At 36.5% G+C, this 15982-nt stretch overlaps 1 protein-coding gene across 3 annotated transcripts in view; it reads left to right on the forward strand.

Annotated features, from left to right (window-relative positions):
• HOMER1 (homer scaffold protein 1) overlaps positions 1-15982 on the forward strand; it is a 144047-nt gene that overhangs the window by 102430 nt on the left and 25635 nt on the right. Inside the window, exon 5 of one of the 3 annotated variants that reach the window (XM_019462911.2) lies at positions 8565-8614. The exons of the other annotated variants lie outside the window; for them this stretch is intronic. Coding sequence (XP_019318456.1) covers positions 8565-8614 — 50 coding nt within the window. The remainder of the gene's footprint in view (positions 1-8564; positions 8615-15982) is intronic. 3 annotated transcript variants of the gene reach the window in all.

Genomic DNA, 15982 nt, shown 5'->3' on the forward strand with positions numbered 1-15982 from the left:
TTTGTTTATTTTTGAGAGAGAGAGAAATAGAGCACAAGTGGGGGAGGAGCAGAGAGAGAGGGAGACACAGAATCTGAAGCAGGCTTCAGGCTCTGAGCTGTCAGCACAGAGCCCAACATAGGGTTCGAACTAACGGACTGTGAGATCATGACCTGAGCTGAAGTCAGACGTTTAACTGACCAAGTCACCTAGGCATCTACAGAGAGACATCCTTATTTGTAACCATTCTCCACTCTGAAATATGTTGTGCACATTTTGCTATAATGTTGAAGGCCTTTCGAGCAACAACTTAAATCTGTTCAATTCTATACTTCATAAGACTGTCGGAGTGACATTTTCATTTCTGATCAATTTAATCTGATTATCACTGACTTTTACTCATATTCTAAACTAATGAAAAGTGATCAATTATTTTTCAGTGATCCTTGCATAGCATTGTCAACACCTTTATATATGACTACGTATAGTCAGTTGCAGATTATTTCTAAAGTAATAGAGGAATAGCACATGTAAGAAACGACTATATAGTTGGAAAAATCTTTTTTTTAATGTTTATTTATTTTGAGAGAGAGAGAGCATGGGGGGAGAGGCAGAGAGAAGGGAGAGAGAGAATCCCTAGCAGGCTCCATGCTGTCAATGCGGAGCCTGACGTGGAACTCAGTCTCACAAACCATGTGATTGTGATCTGAGCCTAAATCAAGAGTGTGATGCTTAACCAACTGAGCCACCCAGGAGCCCTTAATTGGAAAACGCTTAAGGCAGGAATCTTAATTCAGGTCCTAGCTTTATTGTTGTTATACGGAAGACAGAAAGTTTCCAGAAAGTTTAAGGAGGAAAAGTTTAAGTTTTCCTCCTTAAAGTTCTGTTAAAGCATTTTGGATTGTTATCTAGGTTATTTAAAAAAAGTTTTTTTTAACGTTTTTATTTATTTTTGAAGGAGAGCGAGAGAGAGAGAGACAGCATGAGTGGGGGAGGAGCAGAGAGAGAGAGGGAGACACAGAATTCGAAGCAGGCTCCAGGCTCTAAGCTATCAGCACAGAACCCGATGTGGGGCTCGAACTCACAAACTGTGAGATCATGACCTGAGCCGAAGTCGGACGCTTAACTGACTGAGCCACCCAGGCGCCCCTCTCTGGGTTATTTAATTTGGGTTAATTAATTCATTGCTTAAGCTTGGTATAAATGAAGCCCAAGTCAGTGGTCTTGAATCATAGATGATAGCTTCACACCAAGAAGAACTTTTAAAGTCGCAGATTTAAAAGAGGATATTCGATCAAGGAGACCTAAATTGGGGTGGATATGCTCAAGTCTGTCACTGTTAGTAGGAAAACAACACGAAGGAAATACCCTGCTGACCAAGATGTCAGTTGTGTCATCATCTTAAAGCTAACGTGATGGCTTGCTGACATAATCTGGAGCTGAAGTAAAGCCAGGCTTCATTACTGTGGCCAGTAGAGTTGGTTCCCAGAGTTATAATAGACTTTTGCTTCCATGCAGGCTAATCAAGCAGACTTTGGGGCCGGGGGGAAGCCTTTATTGAGAATGGTAGTGGATTAACATGTTATCAATTCTGAGCTATATTCGTATATACTATATCTAGCCCTCCTTAAAGTTCATTTGCATAATGCTTTTGATCAGGGTCCTTGTACAAATTATTTATATAGTACATATATGCTTAAATAAATGAAGTTTGGTATGATGAACTGCTTCACCTAACACAATAATAGTTGCAATTAAAATTGTGTTCATGCTGTTAGTCAAACATTTGATTAATTTGAAGTTTTATCTTCTGATCCTGGCCTTCTCTTTTAAAAAAAATGTAAACTGAAATCCAAAAGTTCTCTGATTCTGAATATCATATAGTGAGTGGTCAATTAGATTATTGATCACAACTGTTTTTTTAAAGAATGAAGTTTTTATGCCAGGAAATTAGAAAATAGAGATTTTAACTGTAAAATTATTCATATATTTCTACCCAATTTTAGCTTTGGCAAAATATGTTAATAGCATCTTTTTCATTCTTCCAATACTGAAAGTGATTTCTATTATTTATAATATTTCCCCCCAACAATACTAATATTGTGCTAAACAATTTTGGGGATGGGTTTTCCATACATGACGTGCTTTGCAAGGAAACAGACATCTTAGAAATCAAATTATGGATGGACAGATAAAAATACTTATTTCTGTCTTGAATACAGTATAATGATTATAATTCTGTTACCCTGTAAATAAAAGGACAGGCTTAAAAATAGTTTTACCCTTTGCAGAATGCAAAAGATAGATGTGTATTCATAAGAGATGAGAGAAACATAATTCTTAACTTAGTATGTAAGGCTGTTTCCCTGAAGATATCTCCCCAATAGGATAGTCTAACCTCATGCTCTGAATAAATTTTAAAGAAAGTTTTTAGTGACTGATCAGTTTGTATAAAAGGGAAACCCGCACAAATAGTAACTTGTATGAAAGTATCAGATACATAATTCACAGTATCTCCTTGAGTAAATTCTTTTCTCACAAACTAACAGTAGGCTCATTAAGTAGCTTTTTTCTTCCTACCCTTATATCCAGCACCCAACCCTCCAAATTCACACATGTAGAGAAAGTATTATTTACATTAGAATATTTAAAATGCCTGTAATGTAGTTTAAACCTTCCACAAATATCTTTGAGCGAGCAAATAGTGTCCACATCTCCTACCACAAGGAGAATGGGCTGCTTTAAATTTTCAAAGGGAATCTCTTCAGAGGTTTTAGAACATTGTGGGTAGGAACTTGCAGCAGGAGTAAAAAGTGGTCATAATATTGGGCCTCCTGTGATCCCTTCACCTTATATCTTCATTCCTTGGCCACAGGTTCCTTAAGGCACGGCAGAAACCACAGAAGTCACTATGTCAGGCAGGCAGTGCCATAAATGTTACAGAGCCTTCTTAGTGACTGCAGTTCTAGCATGTAGATATGCTTCTGTTACTGCTACGAGCACAATTACGGGAGCCAGGAGATTTCTAGAGATCTCTTTTTAGTGGGTTTATGGGTTCCTCCATTTTGGTGAATACAAATGGGGTAGAGCTAGACTTCTCATGCCTGCCAAAATCAAGTGGGAAACTCTGTAGGATGTTTTACTAGGTAAACCTGACGTGGTTCAGATTCAGATTTCATCTTCCATTCTCTCCTCACATAATCAGAAATTAACCGTGCTGTTTGTTTTCTCATTCCTCCATTATCTTGCAAAATTTATTCAGAGGTCTACGCCAGAGGTTTAAGCTTACTATGAATAATACATCTGTAATACCCAAGGATGATGACAAAACTCACTGAGTATATGCTTGAAATGGTTTTGATTTAAATGACACCTATTTAAGTTATTTACGTCACTAGACAAAAACATCTCCCTTAAAATATTTAATATTAAATCTTTTAGCTTTTTCATAGCTTACTGAAGATTCTTTCAAGATTCCTTATTGCATGTGCATATACAGAAGGTACTAATATTTGAGTGTCTTTTATGTGCTTTCTTCAAGGGTACTTTTATGTGGGCTGTTTGTTCTCAAAATCACCCAGTAAGCATAGTTAGTATTAACCATAAATTTACAGATGAGGAACCCAAGGCCTAATGAAGTTAGATAATGTACCAAAAGTCCCATAGCTAGCAAGTAGCTGGAGCCACAGTTTCAACGAAGTCAACTCCTCAGCCGGTGCTTTTTTTTCTTTCCTTTTTTTTTTTTTTTTTTTTGAGATAAAATTGACGTATAACATTTTATTAGTTTTAGGTGCACCCGAGCCTGTATTTTTAACCACTCTATCACACTGGTTCTTGTTTAATGTATACATTTAACAAAATTCTCTATTTCTTTTTAAAGACTGATAAAGGCATGGATTATATATTTTAAAGTAATTTGTTTCAGGTTAATTTTATAACTTGCTCAGAAAAGTCCATGATGTTTCATTTTCTTTACCAGAGCTAAGTAAACTTCTGTATTTTACCAGTTTCAGATGCCTTTGATGATAAGACACATCATTATTTTATATACTACCAAGAAAAAACATTGTAGATTAAACTGAATATAACAGTTCTTTCAGACATCTGTTTAGACACAGATGTCACCACATCTATAACATTTTTGTACTTAGGTAATTAATATGTAGAATAAATGGCTTAAGATGTTCCTACGCTTTCATCATACTCAAAGTCCAGCTCTTCTGGTTCACTTTCTGACTATATGTCCACATTTTTCAACCCCTTTTGGGCTATCAGTAATGTTGGAGATAGAGTGTTTCTTTAAAAATTATGTCACTCTAACCTCTGAGAGTTTCTTCTAATCCACTATTCATTAAAAACTCTAATACATAATCCATTTCAGTTCTAAACACTATGTTTTCTGGAATGTGATTTCCAGTTCAGTACAGGGACTCTTTTTAGGAGTTTTTTTTTTTTTTTTTTTTTTTTAAATGTTTATTTATCTTGAGAGAGAGAGGGCAGGGGAGGGAGAGAACTCCAAGCGGGCTCCATGCTGTCAATGCAGAGCCCAACATGAGGCTTGAACTCATGAACTGTGAGACCATAACCTGAGCTGATACCAAGAGTCAGATGCCTGCGACAGAGCCACTGAGACTGTTTATAAAATTTTATCAGCAAACATATCTTCATCTCTACCAGTAGCCATCAGTTTCTATTTTGTATGTTATCCAGATGTGGTAGGGTATGTGCAAAGATAATGGATTGTGGGGCACCTGGAGGGCTCAGTTGGTTGGGCATCCAACTTCAGCTCAAGTCATGATCTCGTGGTTTGTGGGTTTGAGCCCCACATCAGGCTAGCTGCTGATGGCAGGGCTCGCTTCAGATCCTCTGGCCCCCTTTCTCTCTGCCCCTTCCCTGCTTGCGCTCTCTCTCTCTCAAAAATAAATAGAACATTAAAAATTTTTTTAAAAAAGATGATGGATTGTAAGTTAGGAAGGAATCTGAGCTAGAAAGTAAGATTTGGGGGATTATCAAGGCATTAAATTGACAACAAGGGTCAGAAGAGGCCCCATTTAGAAGCAGGTGCCAATAGATGGATAAGGAACAGAACAATGGGAACATCTGATAAGAGGACCCCAAGGACAAGGAAACCAATTACAGTAAGCTTTGAGAGACACCTTGGTAAGCATTCAGGCACATTGAGGTTTGCAGGTATATCTAGTAGAATAATACTTTAATTTACTAGATTATTTGCCTGGCAGAATCTGAAATCCTTACTCATAGAAGTCTTTTTCATAATAAATAATGTTTGTAAACAATGCGGAGTTACTCTCTTTTCTTCAAAGGGATACTTTCTTTCTGTAACAGGGTAACTTAAATTGTATTAAGAAACACAAATTTAGACCCCAAACTGTTGAAGAAAGCATTAGTTTCTTTTTTTTTTAATTTTTTTTTGTTTTTTATGTTTACTTATTTTTGAAAGAGAAACAGAGCATGAGCCGGGGAAGGGCAGAGAGAGAGGGAGACACAGAATCTGAAGCAGGCTCCAGGCTTCCCAGCTGTCAGCACAGAGCTGATGGGGGGATCAAACCCACGTGCGGTGAGATCATGATCTGAGTCGAAGTCAGATGCTTAACCTACTGAGCCACCCAAGCAGCCCTAAAGCATTAGTTTCTAAGTGGAACTTGCTTGGGGCAATAGGCCAGCATGAGAGCACCTAGTTCATGAAAGTGGCACACATGTACATTGAAGTCCAGGTTGTTTGTTTCTGAGCCCACGGGTGTGCAGGAAGAGTAAGGAGACAAACCAACAGGCTGTCCTTAGGGCAGTATTGGGGGTGCTTGAGTCACTCTGTTACTTTCATAGTGAGGGAGTAACCTCAATATCGTTACTGACAATTGTGTCCAGATTTGCCTATTGCAACCTATTTTTAAATCCCATTCTAAAAATTTATCTGGGGGCGACCTGGTGGCTCAAGTCACTTAAGCATCTGACTCTTGATTTCAGCTCAGGTCATAATCTCATGGTTCATGAGATTAAGCCCTGTGTTGGGCTTAGGGCTGACAGCCTGGAGCCTGCTTGGGATTCTCTCTCTCTCTCTGTCTTTATCTCTCTCTCTCTCTCCCTCTCTCTCTGTCTTTATCTCTCTCTCTCTCTCTGTCCCTCTCCCCCTCCCCAGCTCTCTGTCTCTCAAAATAAATAAGTACACATTAAAAAAAACAGCTTATCTGGATATTATTTATATTTCTACATAATTAGCATGCTTAAGAAGTATATGCATAGGGCTACCATTCTAGAGACTGATGGTGAATCTGGGCCCTGGAGGCATGGGGGAGAAGCATCTTTCTTAAACTGACCATTCACATACAGGATTTACTTCATAGATTAAATAAGTGCATTGCTCATGCATTAGACTCTTATTTGTTAAATAGTCTATTAATTAGATAGTACTTTTTCTTCTAGACTTTACATAACTAATTTTAATGAAGTTTACCACTTTTTGTAGAATTTGACTTTAGTTCAAGGAAACTTGTAAAATTACAGTTTAAAGAGCTATTTAAATGATGTCTTGGGTGTGTTTTGAACTCCTTCATCTGACTTGTAGATCTGAAGCCAACAGGAAACCGGCTGGTCCTTTTTGAAGGGAATTCTTACCAGTCACAGGAATAAAGAATTATTTTGCCCTTATTCCAGCAAACAGACATGAGATCACAGTGGTATTTCAATATCTCTTCTGACTCACTGGTGTCTCCAGCTAAACAATTTAGTGGTTTCTTTGTGAACAGTTTACTTAATGTGGAACTATCAAAACTGTACCTGTAAAAAAGGACCAAATTAGCAGCCAAAGCTAGAGCCCTAACATTTTTTTAAATAAGTATTCCTAAAATGTAAGATGCTAAGCTTAAAGTTTTGCTATCAGCATTAATCCCAAGGTATTCATTACTGCTAAATCTGTCTAATGGGTTACTACTAAATCCGTCTAATAGGGGAGGAATGGGCTGGCTTAAAGTTCTAAGAAAATAAACGTTATTTTTTCAAAATTTGAAAAGTACGCGAAGTATTTAAAATTATACATGAGGGCTGAGCACTTCTGAGGTAATTGAGATAGCTCATATGTAGGACTTCTTTCAGGATACTTTTTAGAATTTATTACCCAAGTTGAAATTGTATAGGGTGTTCTAATATACTAGATGGTGAAGGGAATATATGAAAAAGCTATAAAGAGAAAACAGGGCAGATGGACAAAAATGAAAAACATATTTCCTAAATTGTGTTTCACACTGTGCTCTAGAAAGATAGATTACTGAAGAAGTGGCTCATAAAATGGAGGAAGCAAAAGCAAGAATGTTTGGAAAGATTCAGATTTACCAACAAAGTTAAAATTTTGGTTGATATTGCAAAATAGACTTAAAAACACATACTTAATTTGGAACCAAGTGTAAGACAATGCAGAAGTATATTGAACTGCTCTCTCCTCTAGTAGTCACTTAAAGATTATTAGGTCTCATATTGTTATGGTTTAATGTATTCTCGTGCAATATGCTTCAGTGTATTTGGTATGACCATTTTCTTCAACATTTACCTTGTTATTTAAACAAAATCAGCAGAACTTTGGGGCTCTGCAAAGAAGAAAAAGGTAAATGGGAGTCCATTGGACAGCTTATCTGTGGCCAGATCTCACTACTTAATATACTAGAGGCACAAGACATATTTAGGGAAATGAAGTAGACAAGTTTTATAGCATATTGAAACTTAGTACCTTCACCTTTTTCTATCCTGATCCAAAGGCTTTGTTTCAGTGTCTTACTGCCCAACACCAGTGTTTATTATGCCTCATCTATGTCCTATTCCTTTCCTATGTATATCCCTGCCTCTATAATCCTACTTCTCCTATCTACTTCTTATCACCATCTACAGATGCCCACTCACCTCCTTCCTTTTTATTTTTGATTCTTTTATTATGTGTTTCCTGCCCACCCAGTCTCTTCCCATGCCAACAAATACAGACATGATTGGAGCTGCTTAGAGAACATTCTACCAGTTTCAGACCCTTCCAGCTCTTACTGTTTGTAATCCTACAGTCACAGAAAGTGTATTTAAGAGTGCTTAGAAAGCTTTTTACTTTTCTTTTGGTAATGTGATAATTTTTTAATGGAAGTATAATTTATATATAGTAAAATTTACCCTTTCTGCTCTGCAATTTTAATCACTTCTGACACATTTATATAGTTGTGTAGGCACCAACACAAAGTCAAGTTCTATAATGCCCAGATTTCTCTCCTCCTCTTTGGTATAGTCAACTTCTATCCGTGCCCCCCAGCCACTGGCAACCAAGGATCTCTTTTCTGTCCCTATAGTGTCTTTTCCCTAATGTCATATAAATGGAAATCATACAATATGTTGCCTTTTTTTCCCTTTTAAAAAATTATGGTAAAATATATATAGCATAAAATTTATCGTCATAACCATTTTTATGTGTACAGTTCAATAGTGTAAAGTATATTCACATTGTTGCAGAATCAATCTATAGATTTTTTTTTTCATCTTGCAAAACTAAAGCTCTGTACCAATTAAACAGCAACTATCCATTCCTTTCTTCCCTCCAGCACCTGGCAACCACCCTTCTACTTTCTGTCTCTGAATTTGACTACTCTAGGTAACTTTTTAAGTGGAAGTGTATAATATTTGTCTTTTTGTGACTGGCTTAGTTCACTTAGCATAATATCCTCAAGGTTCATCCATGTTGTAGCATGTGCCACAATTTTTTTCTGTTTTAAGGCTTAATAATACTCCATTGCATGTATATCACATTTTGTTTATCCATCTGCCACTGGACACTTGGGTTGCTTCTATCTTTTGACTGTTGTGAATAATGCTACTGTGAGCATTGTTTTGCAAATATCTTTTAAATATATGCTGAGAAGTAGAATTACTAGATCACATGGTAATTTCGTCCCTCATTTTTTGAGGAACTGCCATACTGTTTTTCACAGCAGCTGCACCATTTTATATTCCCACCAACAGTGTACAAGGGTTCCAATTTCTCTGAATCCTCACCAACGTTTGTTTTTTTGTTTTTTTGTTTTTGTTTTTTTGAGAGTAGTCATCCTAATGGATATGAAATGATGTCTCATCATGGTTTTGATGTGTGTTTCTCTAATGACTAGTGATGTTGAGCATCTTTTCAAGCTCTTATTGGCCACTTGGATATCTTTGGAGAAACATCTCTTCAAGTCCTTTGCCCATTTTCTAATCAGATTATTTGGGTTTTGTTGTTGAATTGTACAAGTTCTTTATATATTCTACATATTAACTCTGTGATTTGGAAATATTTTTTCCTATTATGTAGGTTGTCTTTTCATTCTGCTAACTGTATCTTGATGCCCAAAAGGTTTTTTTGGTTTGTTTTTTTAATGTTTATTTTTGAGAGAGAGAGAGGGAGAAAGTGGGGGAGGAGCAGAGAGAGAGAGGGAGGACAGGGGATCTGAAGCTGGCTCTGTGCTGACAGCAGAGAACCCAATGTGGGATTCGAATTCACGAATCATGAGATCATGATCTGAGCCGAAGTCGAACCCCCAACCGAGCCACCCAGGTGTTCCTGATGCACAAAAGTTTTAAATTTTGCCATGGTCCAAATTTATCTTTTTTTAATTGCCTGTGCTTTTTATGTTATATCCAAGAAATCATTGCAAGTCCTTTGTCCTGGAGCTTTTCCCCTATGTTTTCTTTTTAACAGATTTATAGTTTAACTCTTACACTTAGGTCACTCATCTATTTTTAGTTAAGTTTCATATACGGCATAAGACAGAGACCTAGCTGCTTTTGCATGTGGGTATTCAGTTTTCCCAGTATCATTTGTTGGAAAGACCATCCTTTCCACACTGAATGATCATGGCAATCATATATGTGAAACCCAATTGACCATATATGTGAGGCTTTATTTCTGGCCTCTATGTTCTATTCCATTGGTTTATATGTCTGTCTTTACGTCAGTACACACTGTTTTGATTATTATAGTTTTGTATAAGTTTTGAAATCAGGAAATGTGAGCTCCAACTGTGTTCTTTTTTTTTTTTTTTTAAGATTGTTTTGCAATTTGGAGTCCTCTGAAATGCCATATGAATTTTAGGATGAATTTTTCTATTTCTCAAATTACATTGTTGGGATTTTGATGGGATTACGTTGAATCTGTAGATCACTTGGGGCAGTATGGACATCTTCACAGTATTAAGTCTTCCAGTCTATGTACATGGAATGTTTTCCTGTTCATTTGTGTCTTCTTTGATTTCTTTCAGTGACCTTTTTTAAAAAAAAAATTGTTTTTTAATATTTATTTATTTTAGAGAGAGAGACACACACACACAGAGTACAAGTGGGGTAGGGGCAAAGAGAGGGAGACACAGAATCTGAAGCAGGCTCCAGGCTCTGAGCTGTCACCACAGAGCCCGACATGGGGCTTGAACTCTCGGACTGCAAGGTTGTGACCTGAGCCAAAGTCGGACACTTAACCAACTGAACCATCCAGGCGCCCCACTTCCAGTGACCTTTTATAGTTTTAAGTGTACAAGTTTTTTATCCCCTTGTTTAAGTTCATTACTAAGTATTTTATAAGCATTTTATTCTATTGGATGCTATTATAAATGCAATTGTTTTATTAATTTCCTTTTCTGATTATTTGTTGTATATTAGAATTACATCTGTTTTTGTGTATTGATGCAACTTTGTTGAACTCATTTATTAACAGCCTGTTTGTGAAATCTTTAGGGTTTTCAACATAGAAATTATGTCTCCCGCAAACAGATAATTCTACTTTCTTTCCAATTTAGACACATGTCATTCATTTTTGTGCCTCCTTGTGCTACCTAGGACTTCCAGTACCATGTTGAATTTAGAGTGGTGAAAGTGAGCATCCTTGTCTGGTTTCTGATCTCAGAGGAAAAGGTTTCAGCTTTCACTTTTGACTCTAATGTTAGCTGTGTGATTTTCCTACATGGCCTTTTTATATTGGGTAGTTTCCTTCTATTCCTCATTTATTGGCTATTTTTATAATAAAAGGGTATTGAATTTTGTCAAATGGTTTTTCTACATCATTTGAGATGATCATGTGTTTTTTTTATTCTATTAATGTGGTATATTACATTGATTTTTGTATGTTAAACTTTCCTTGCATCCCAGTCTCTTCATTTTTTTTTTAAGTTGGGTCTTTCAAAGAGAAGTTTGTAATTGTTATGAAATACCTTTTATCAATTTTTAATGGATCACACTTTTGGTGCTCTATCTAAGAAACTTTTGCCTAACCCATGTTGACAAGGATTTCTTCTTTTGTGGTCTCTTCTTGAAGGTTTATATTTTATAACAATTTTATATTTTCAGTTCATTTTTATATAGGATAGGAGATAGGACTCAAGATTTTCTTCTGCGTGTGTGTGTGTGTGTGTGTGTGTGTGCGCGTGTGTGTGTGTGTGTGTGTGTGTGGTTATCTAGTTGTTTTGGCACTATTGTTTAAAAGGCTATTCATTCTCCTTTGAACTGTCTTGGGATTTTTTATATAATCTTCGTTTAATTTTTTAATATTTTTTAATATTTATTTTTGAGACAGAGACCGAATGTGAGCAAGGGGAGGGGAAGGGGGGGGGGGGGTGGGGAAAGAAAGTCACAGAATCCAAAGCAGGCTTCAGGCTCCAAGCTGTCAGCACAGAGCCTGATGTACGGCTTGAACTCACAAACTGTGAGATCATGACCTGAGCCGAAGTCAGATGCTTAACTGACTAAGCCACCAGATGCCTCTATAATAATCTTCATTTTAATCATGTCCAGATATTTTCATTTTTTTGTGAGGATCCAAGTTCCTGTCTAAAGAACTTCCTTTATATTTCCTGTAGTATGTTATCTGCTGGTAAGGAATTCCTTCAGCTTTTGTTATTTCACCTTCATTTAGAAAAGTATCATCCCTGTGTGTAGAATTCTGGGTTGACAATTGTTTTCTTTTGGCACTATCACACTGTTCTCTTATGGACTGCTTAGTTTGTGATGAGAAACTACTATAATTGTTACCTTTGTTCTATATATATGTTTTTGAGTTTTTTGGGTTTGTAGTTAAATGCCCTTTATAGTTTTTTGAAAATTGTCAGCCTTTGTCTCTTCACATATTTTTTCTGCTTTCTTCTCTTTTCTTTCTGGGATGCCAGTTACACATTTGTTAGAAAGTTTGATATTGTCCCCATGTCTTAGATACTCTGGTGGGTTTTTTGTTTATTTTTTTCTCTCTGTGTTCAGCTTGGCCAATTTTGATTGGTCAGTTGATACTAACTTATAGATTACAGGGGTGCCTGGGTGGCTCAGTCATTTGAGCGACCAACTTCACCTCAGGTCATGATCTCACAGTTGGTGGGTTCGGGCCCCACGGTGGGCTCTGTGCTAACAGGTCAGATCCTGGAGTCTTCTTTGGATTCTGTGTCTCCCCCTCTCTGTGCCCCTCCCCCGTGCACTTGCACATGGGCCCATTCTCTCTCTCTCTGTCAAAAATAAATAATTTTTTTTTTTTAATTTCTAGATTACACAAAACAAGGCATTTGGTCAGGAATACTAACCTTTTCCTGAACAGGTCCTTTGTAAATACTCCAAGTCCCAGATCTGAATTTTATACATAAAATCTCCTATATTTTGTATGCTTGATCAATTGATTTAAAACAGAAATCAAGAAACTGTAGGTTCTACTAATTAAAGCTAGTGTGAAATCCCGTCCCTAATGTGAGATTCAAAATAATTATATTTAAGAATTTTCTTAGTATTGAACACTTAATTATGATATAATTGTTGTAACATTTACTATTCATTATATTCACCAACTTAATCCTAGGTGGGTTTTGTACTTAGCTCTTAAGTCCATACCTTTACTTTTTCATTTAGGTAGTCAATGTGTTTACCTAAACACAAGCACCGAGCTGTGCTGGGAACTTGAAGGTTCGGTGGTGTAGCTAGAAAATACTTGTTGGAGAAGACCTGAATCCCTGAAAGAGAAGAATGCATTCTTATAGATTGATGCTGAATATGGAAAGTTTTGGGCAAAAATTCATAGGAAAATTAAAGTCTAATTGCAAGGAAGAAACTGTCACAGGAAAGCCAGCTGACTAGAACAGGAGCTATAACCCATGGCTTCAATCCAGGAAATAGATTGGTACCACCAAGCAATTAAGTCTGAGTGTCCCACAATTTTAACTCAATTCTTAGACTGCCTGGAGGGAGCATCAGATCCCACATATTAAGGGCTCAGTCCCATAAGACTGCTTCTTCTTCAGATGCCAGGTTGCAAGTCCAGGTTGTTACCTGTGTTTTTGATTCACTGGCTATAAATTAGAGATAGCTACAACCCCCTCCCTAGTTCAGTTAATTTGCTAGAGTAGTTCACAGGACTCAAGAAACTGGCTTTGCTTACTCAATAACCAGTTTATTACAAAGGATATTAAAGGATGTGAATGAACAGCCAGATGAAATAATACATACAGCAAGATCCTAACAACTGGAGCTTTTTCCCCTGTGGAGTTTGGGGCCTAGCACTTGAATGCTTTCTGGGTCACCAACATGGCAGCTCTTCTGGGTTTTTATGGAGGCTTCATTACATAGACATGATTGATAAACTCTTTGGCCATTGGTGACTGTTTCACTTTCAGCCCCTCTCTCTCTCTCCCTGGAGGTCAGAGGGTGGGAGTGAAAGTTTTAACCCTGTAATCAAGGTGGGTTCTTCCTGCCACCAGCCCTCACATCTTTAGGAGGTTTCTAAAAGTCACCTCATTAACATAAACTTAATTGTGGTTGAAAGGGGCTTGTTGTGAATAACAAGACATCCATTTCACTTTTATGGCTCTAAAGTGATTTCTGGGGCTGCAGACAAAAGACCAAATATAACAAAAGATGCCCCCAGGAGTTTTACATTTGCATATGTCTAGTGTTTAAACTAGTTCAGTAAGATTTTAGTTAGATTAAAAGGTCTGTTTAAATAAAACTTTATAGGGAAAAAATGGTAGGTGGTTTTGAAAAAATCTGTAATTAAGTTAGAACAGGTGCATGCTTTACTCAGAAAACCTGAATTTGGAAAATCATTTCACAAAAGACCGAATAGAAAAGAGTTTTCTTTTCAAGGCTACAAGTGGGCTGTTAAATTAATAGCTTAGCTTATTGTTTGGTTTTTATTCATTCATGTTTTGAGGAAATTTCAGTAAACTTTAGAAAATTTTAAAAACTTTTTATTTGAAACTAATTTTAGACTTACAGAAAACTTACAAAAACGATGTGGAGAATCTCTATGTACCCCTCACCCAACTTCTCTTAATGGTAGCATCTTACACAACCATAATAATTACCAAATTAATATAGACATGGTGCTACCAACTAAACTGCAGACCTCTTTTCACAATTGTCCTTTTCTGTTCTAGGAACCTATCCATGATCACATTTTGCATTTAATTATTTCTTCTTAATCTCCACCATTCTTTTTCTCAGTCTTTTGATACTTTTGAAGAATACCAACCAGTTATTTTGTAGACTGCCCCTCAGTTTGGGTTTATGATGTTTGCTCATGATTAGAATAAGGTTATGCATTTTTGACAGGAATACCGCAGAAATTATCTTGTATCTTTCCCTATGCATCATATGAGAGGGTTCATGATGCTGATACATTTTATTACTGGTGATGAGCTTTAGAAATTCTTGATGATAGATGCTATGATTTCTTTTATATATACATATTAAAATTATTATTAAGGGGGCGCCTGGGTGGCTCAGTTGGTTAAGCATCCAACTTTCAGTTCACAGCATGATCATGCAGTTTGTGAGTTCAAGCCCGCATTGGGCTCTGTGCTGACAGCTCAGAGCCTGGAGCCTGCTTCAGATTCCTTGTCTCCCTCTCTCTCTGCCCCTTCCCCTCTCGTGCTGTGTCTCTCTTACTCTCAAAAATAAATAATAAGACATTTAAATTTTTTTAAATTATTATTAAAAATACCAGTCCATCAAAGCATTTGTTTTGTAATGCAGATAATTTACCAAAAACCAAAATGCAGATTAGGGAAAGCTGTTATCATCACTAGTTAATTAATGGGATGAGGTCTGTAGAATTTCACTAAAAAAAGTAAATTGTTCAATGATAAGAAAAAAACACCTTTTTCTTTCAAATGAGGCAATTCTTTCTTCATTGGACAGTTAACAAAGGAATTATCAAAAGAAGAATCTTCCCGAGTAATAGAATTGTTTTTGTAGTAGAAAAATTGTCTTGGTTGAAGCAATTAACTTTGGATAACTTATCAAGTAGAACAATAAATGAGGAAATAGGTGATTGCTTTTAGGTTTTTTTGTTCTATGTGTAACACTGGAATTCTATCAAATTAAGTCATTAAGACCAGTTTCTGGGGTGTAGCCTATCATCATATCTGAAATAAATTTATTGCAACAAATTTTTTTGTATTTTGGGCATTTCAAAATTATGAATAGCATGAAATAAATCAATAATAATTTCAGAGGAAATACTACATTACATGTCCCATACCTTGTTGACATTGAATCATCCTCATATGTTTCAGAAAGGAATGAAATTGTGCTTCAGGCTTTGATGCACTTAAAAAAATACAGTGTATTTGGTATAGCCAGTGTGGAAAACAGTATGGAGGCTCCTTAAAAATTAAAAATGGAGATACCATATGATCCTTCTGGGTCTTTACCCAAAGAAAATTCTAATTCTAAAAGATACATGCACCTTTATGTTTATTGCACATTATTTACAATAGCCTAGATATGGAACACCCCAAGGTCCACCAGTAGATGAATGGATAATGGATGAAGAAAATATGGTGCATATATATACAAAATGGAATCTTACTTACCCATAAAAAAGAATGAAATCTTGCCACTTGCCACAACATGTTTGCTATAAAATAAGCCAGAGAAAGAATACCATATAATTTAACTTATATGTGGAATTTAAAAAACAAAACAAACTTGGGACGCCTGGGTGGCTCAGTTAAACATCCGACTC

This window comes from Panthera pardus, unplaced genomic scaffold (assembly GCF_024362965.1).
Source record: "Panthera pardus isolate Hobbes unplaced genomic scaffold, ASM2436296v1 HiC_scaffold_2, whole genome shotgun sequence".
NCBI lineage: Eukaryota > Metazoa > Chordata > Mammalia > Carnivora > Felidae > Panthera > Panthera pardus.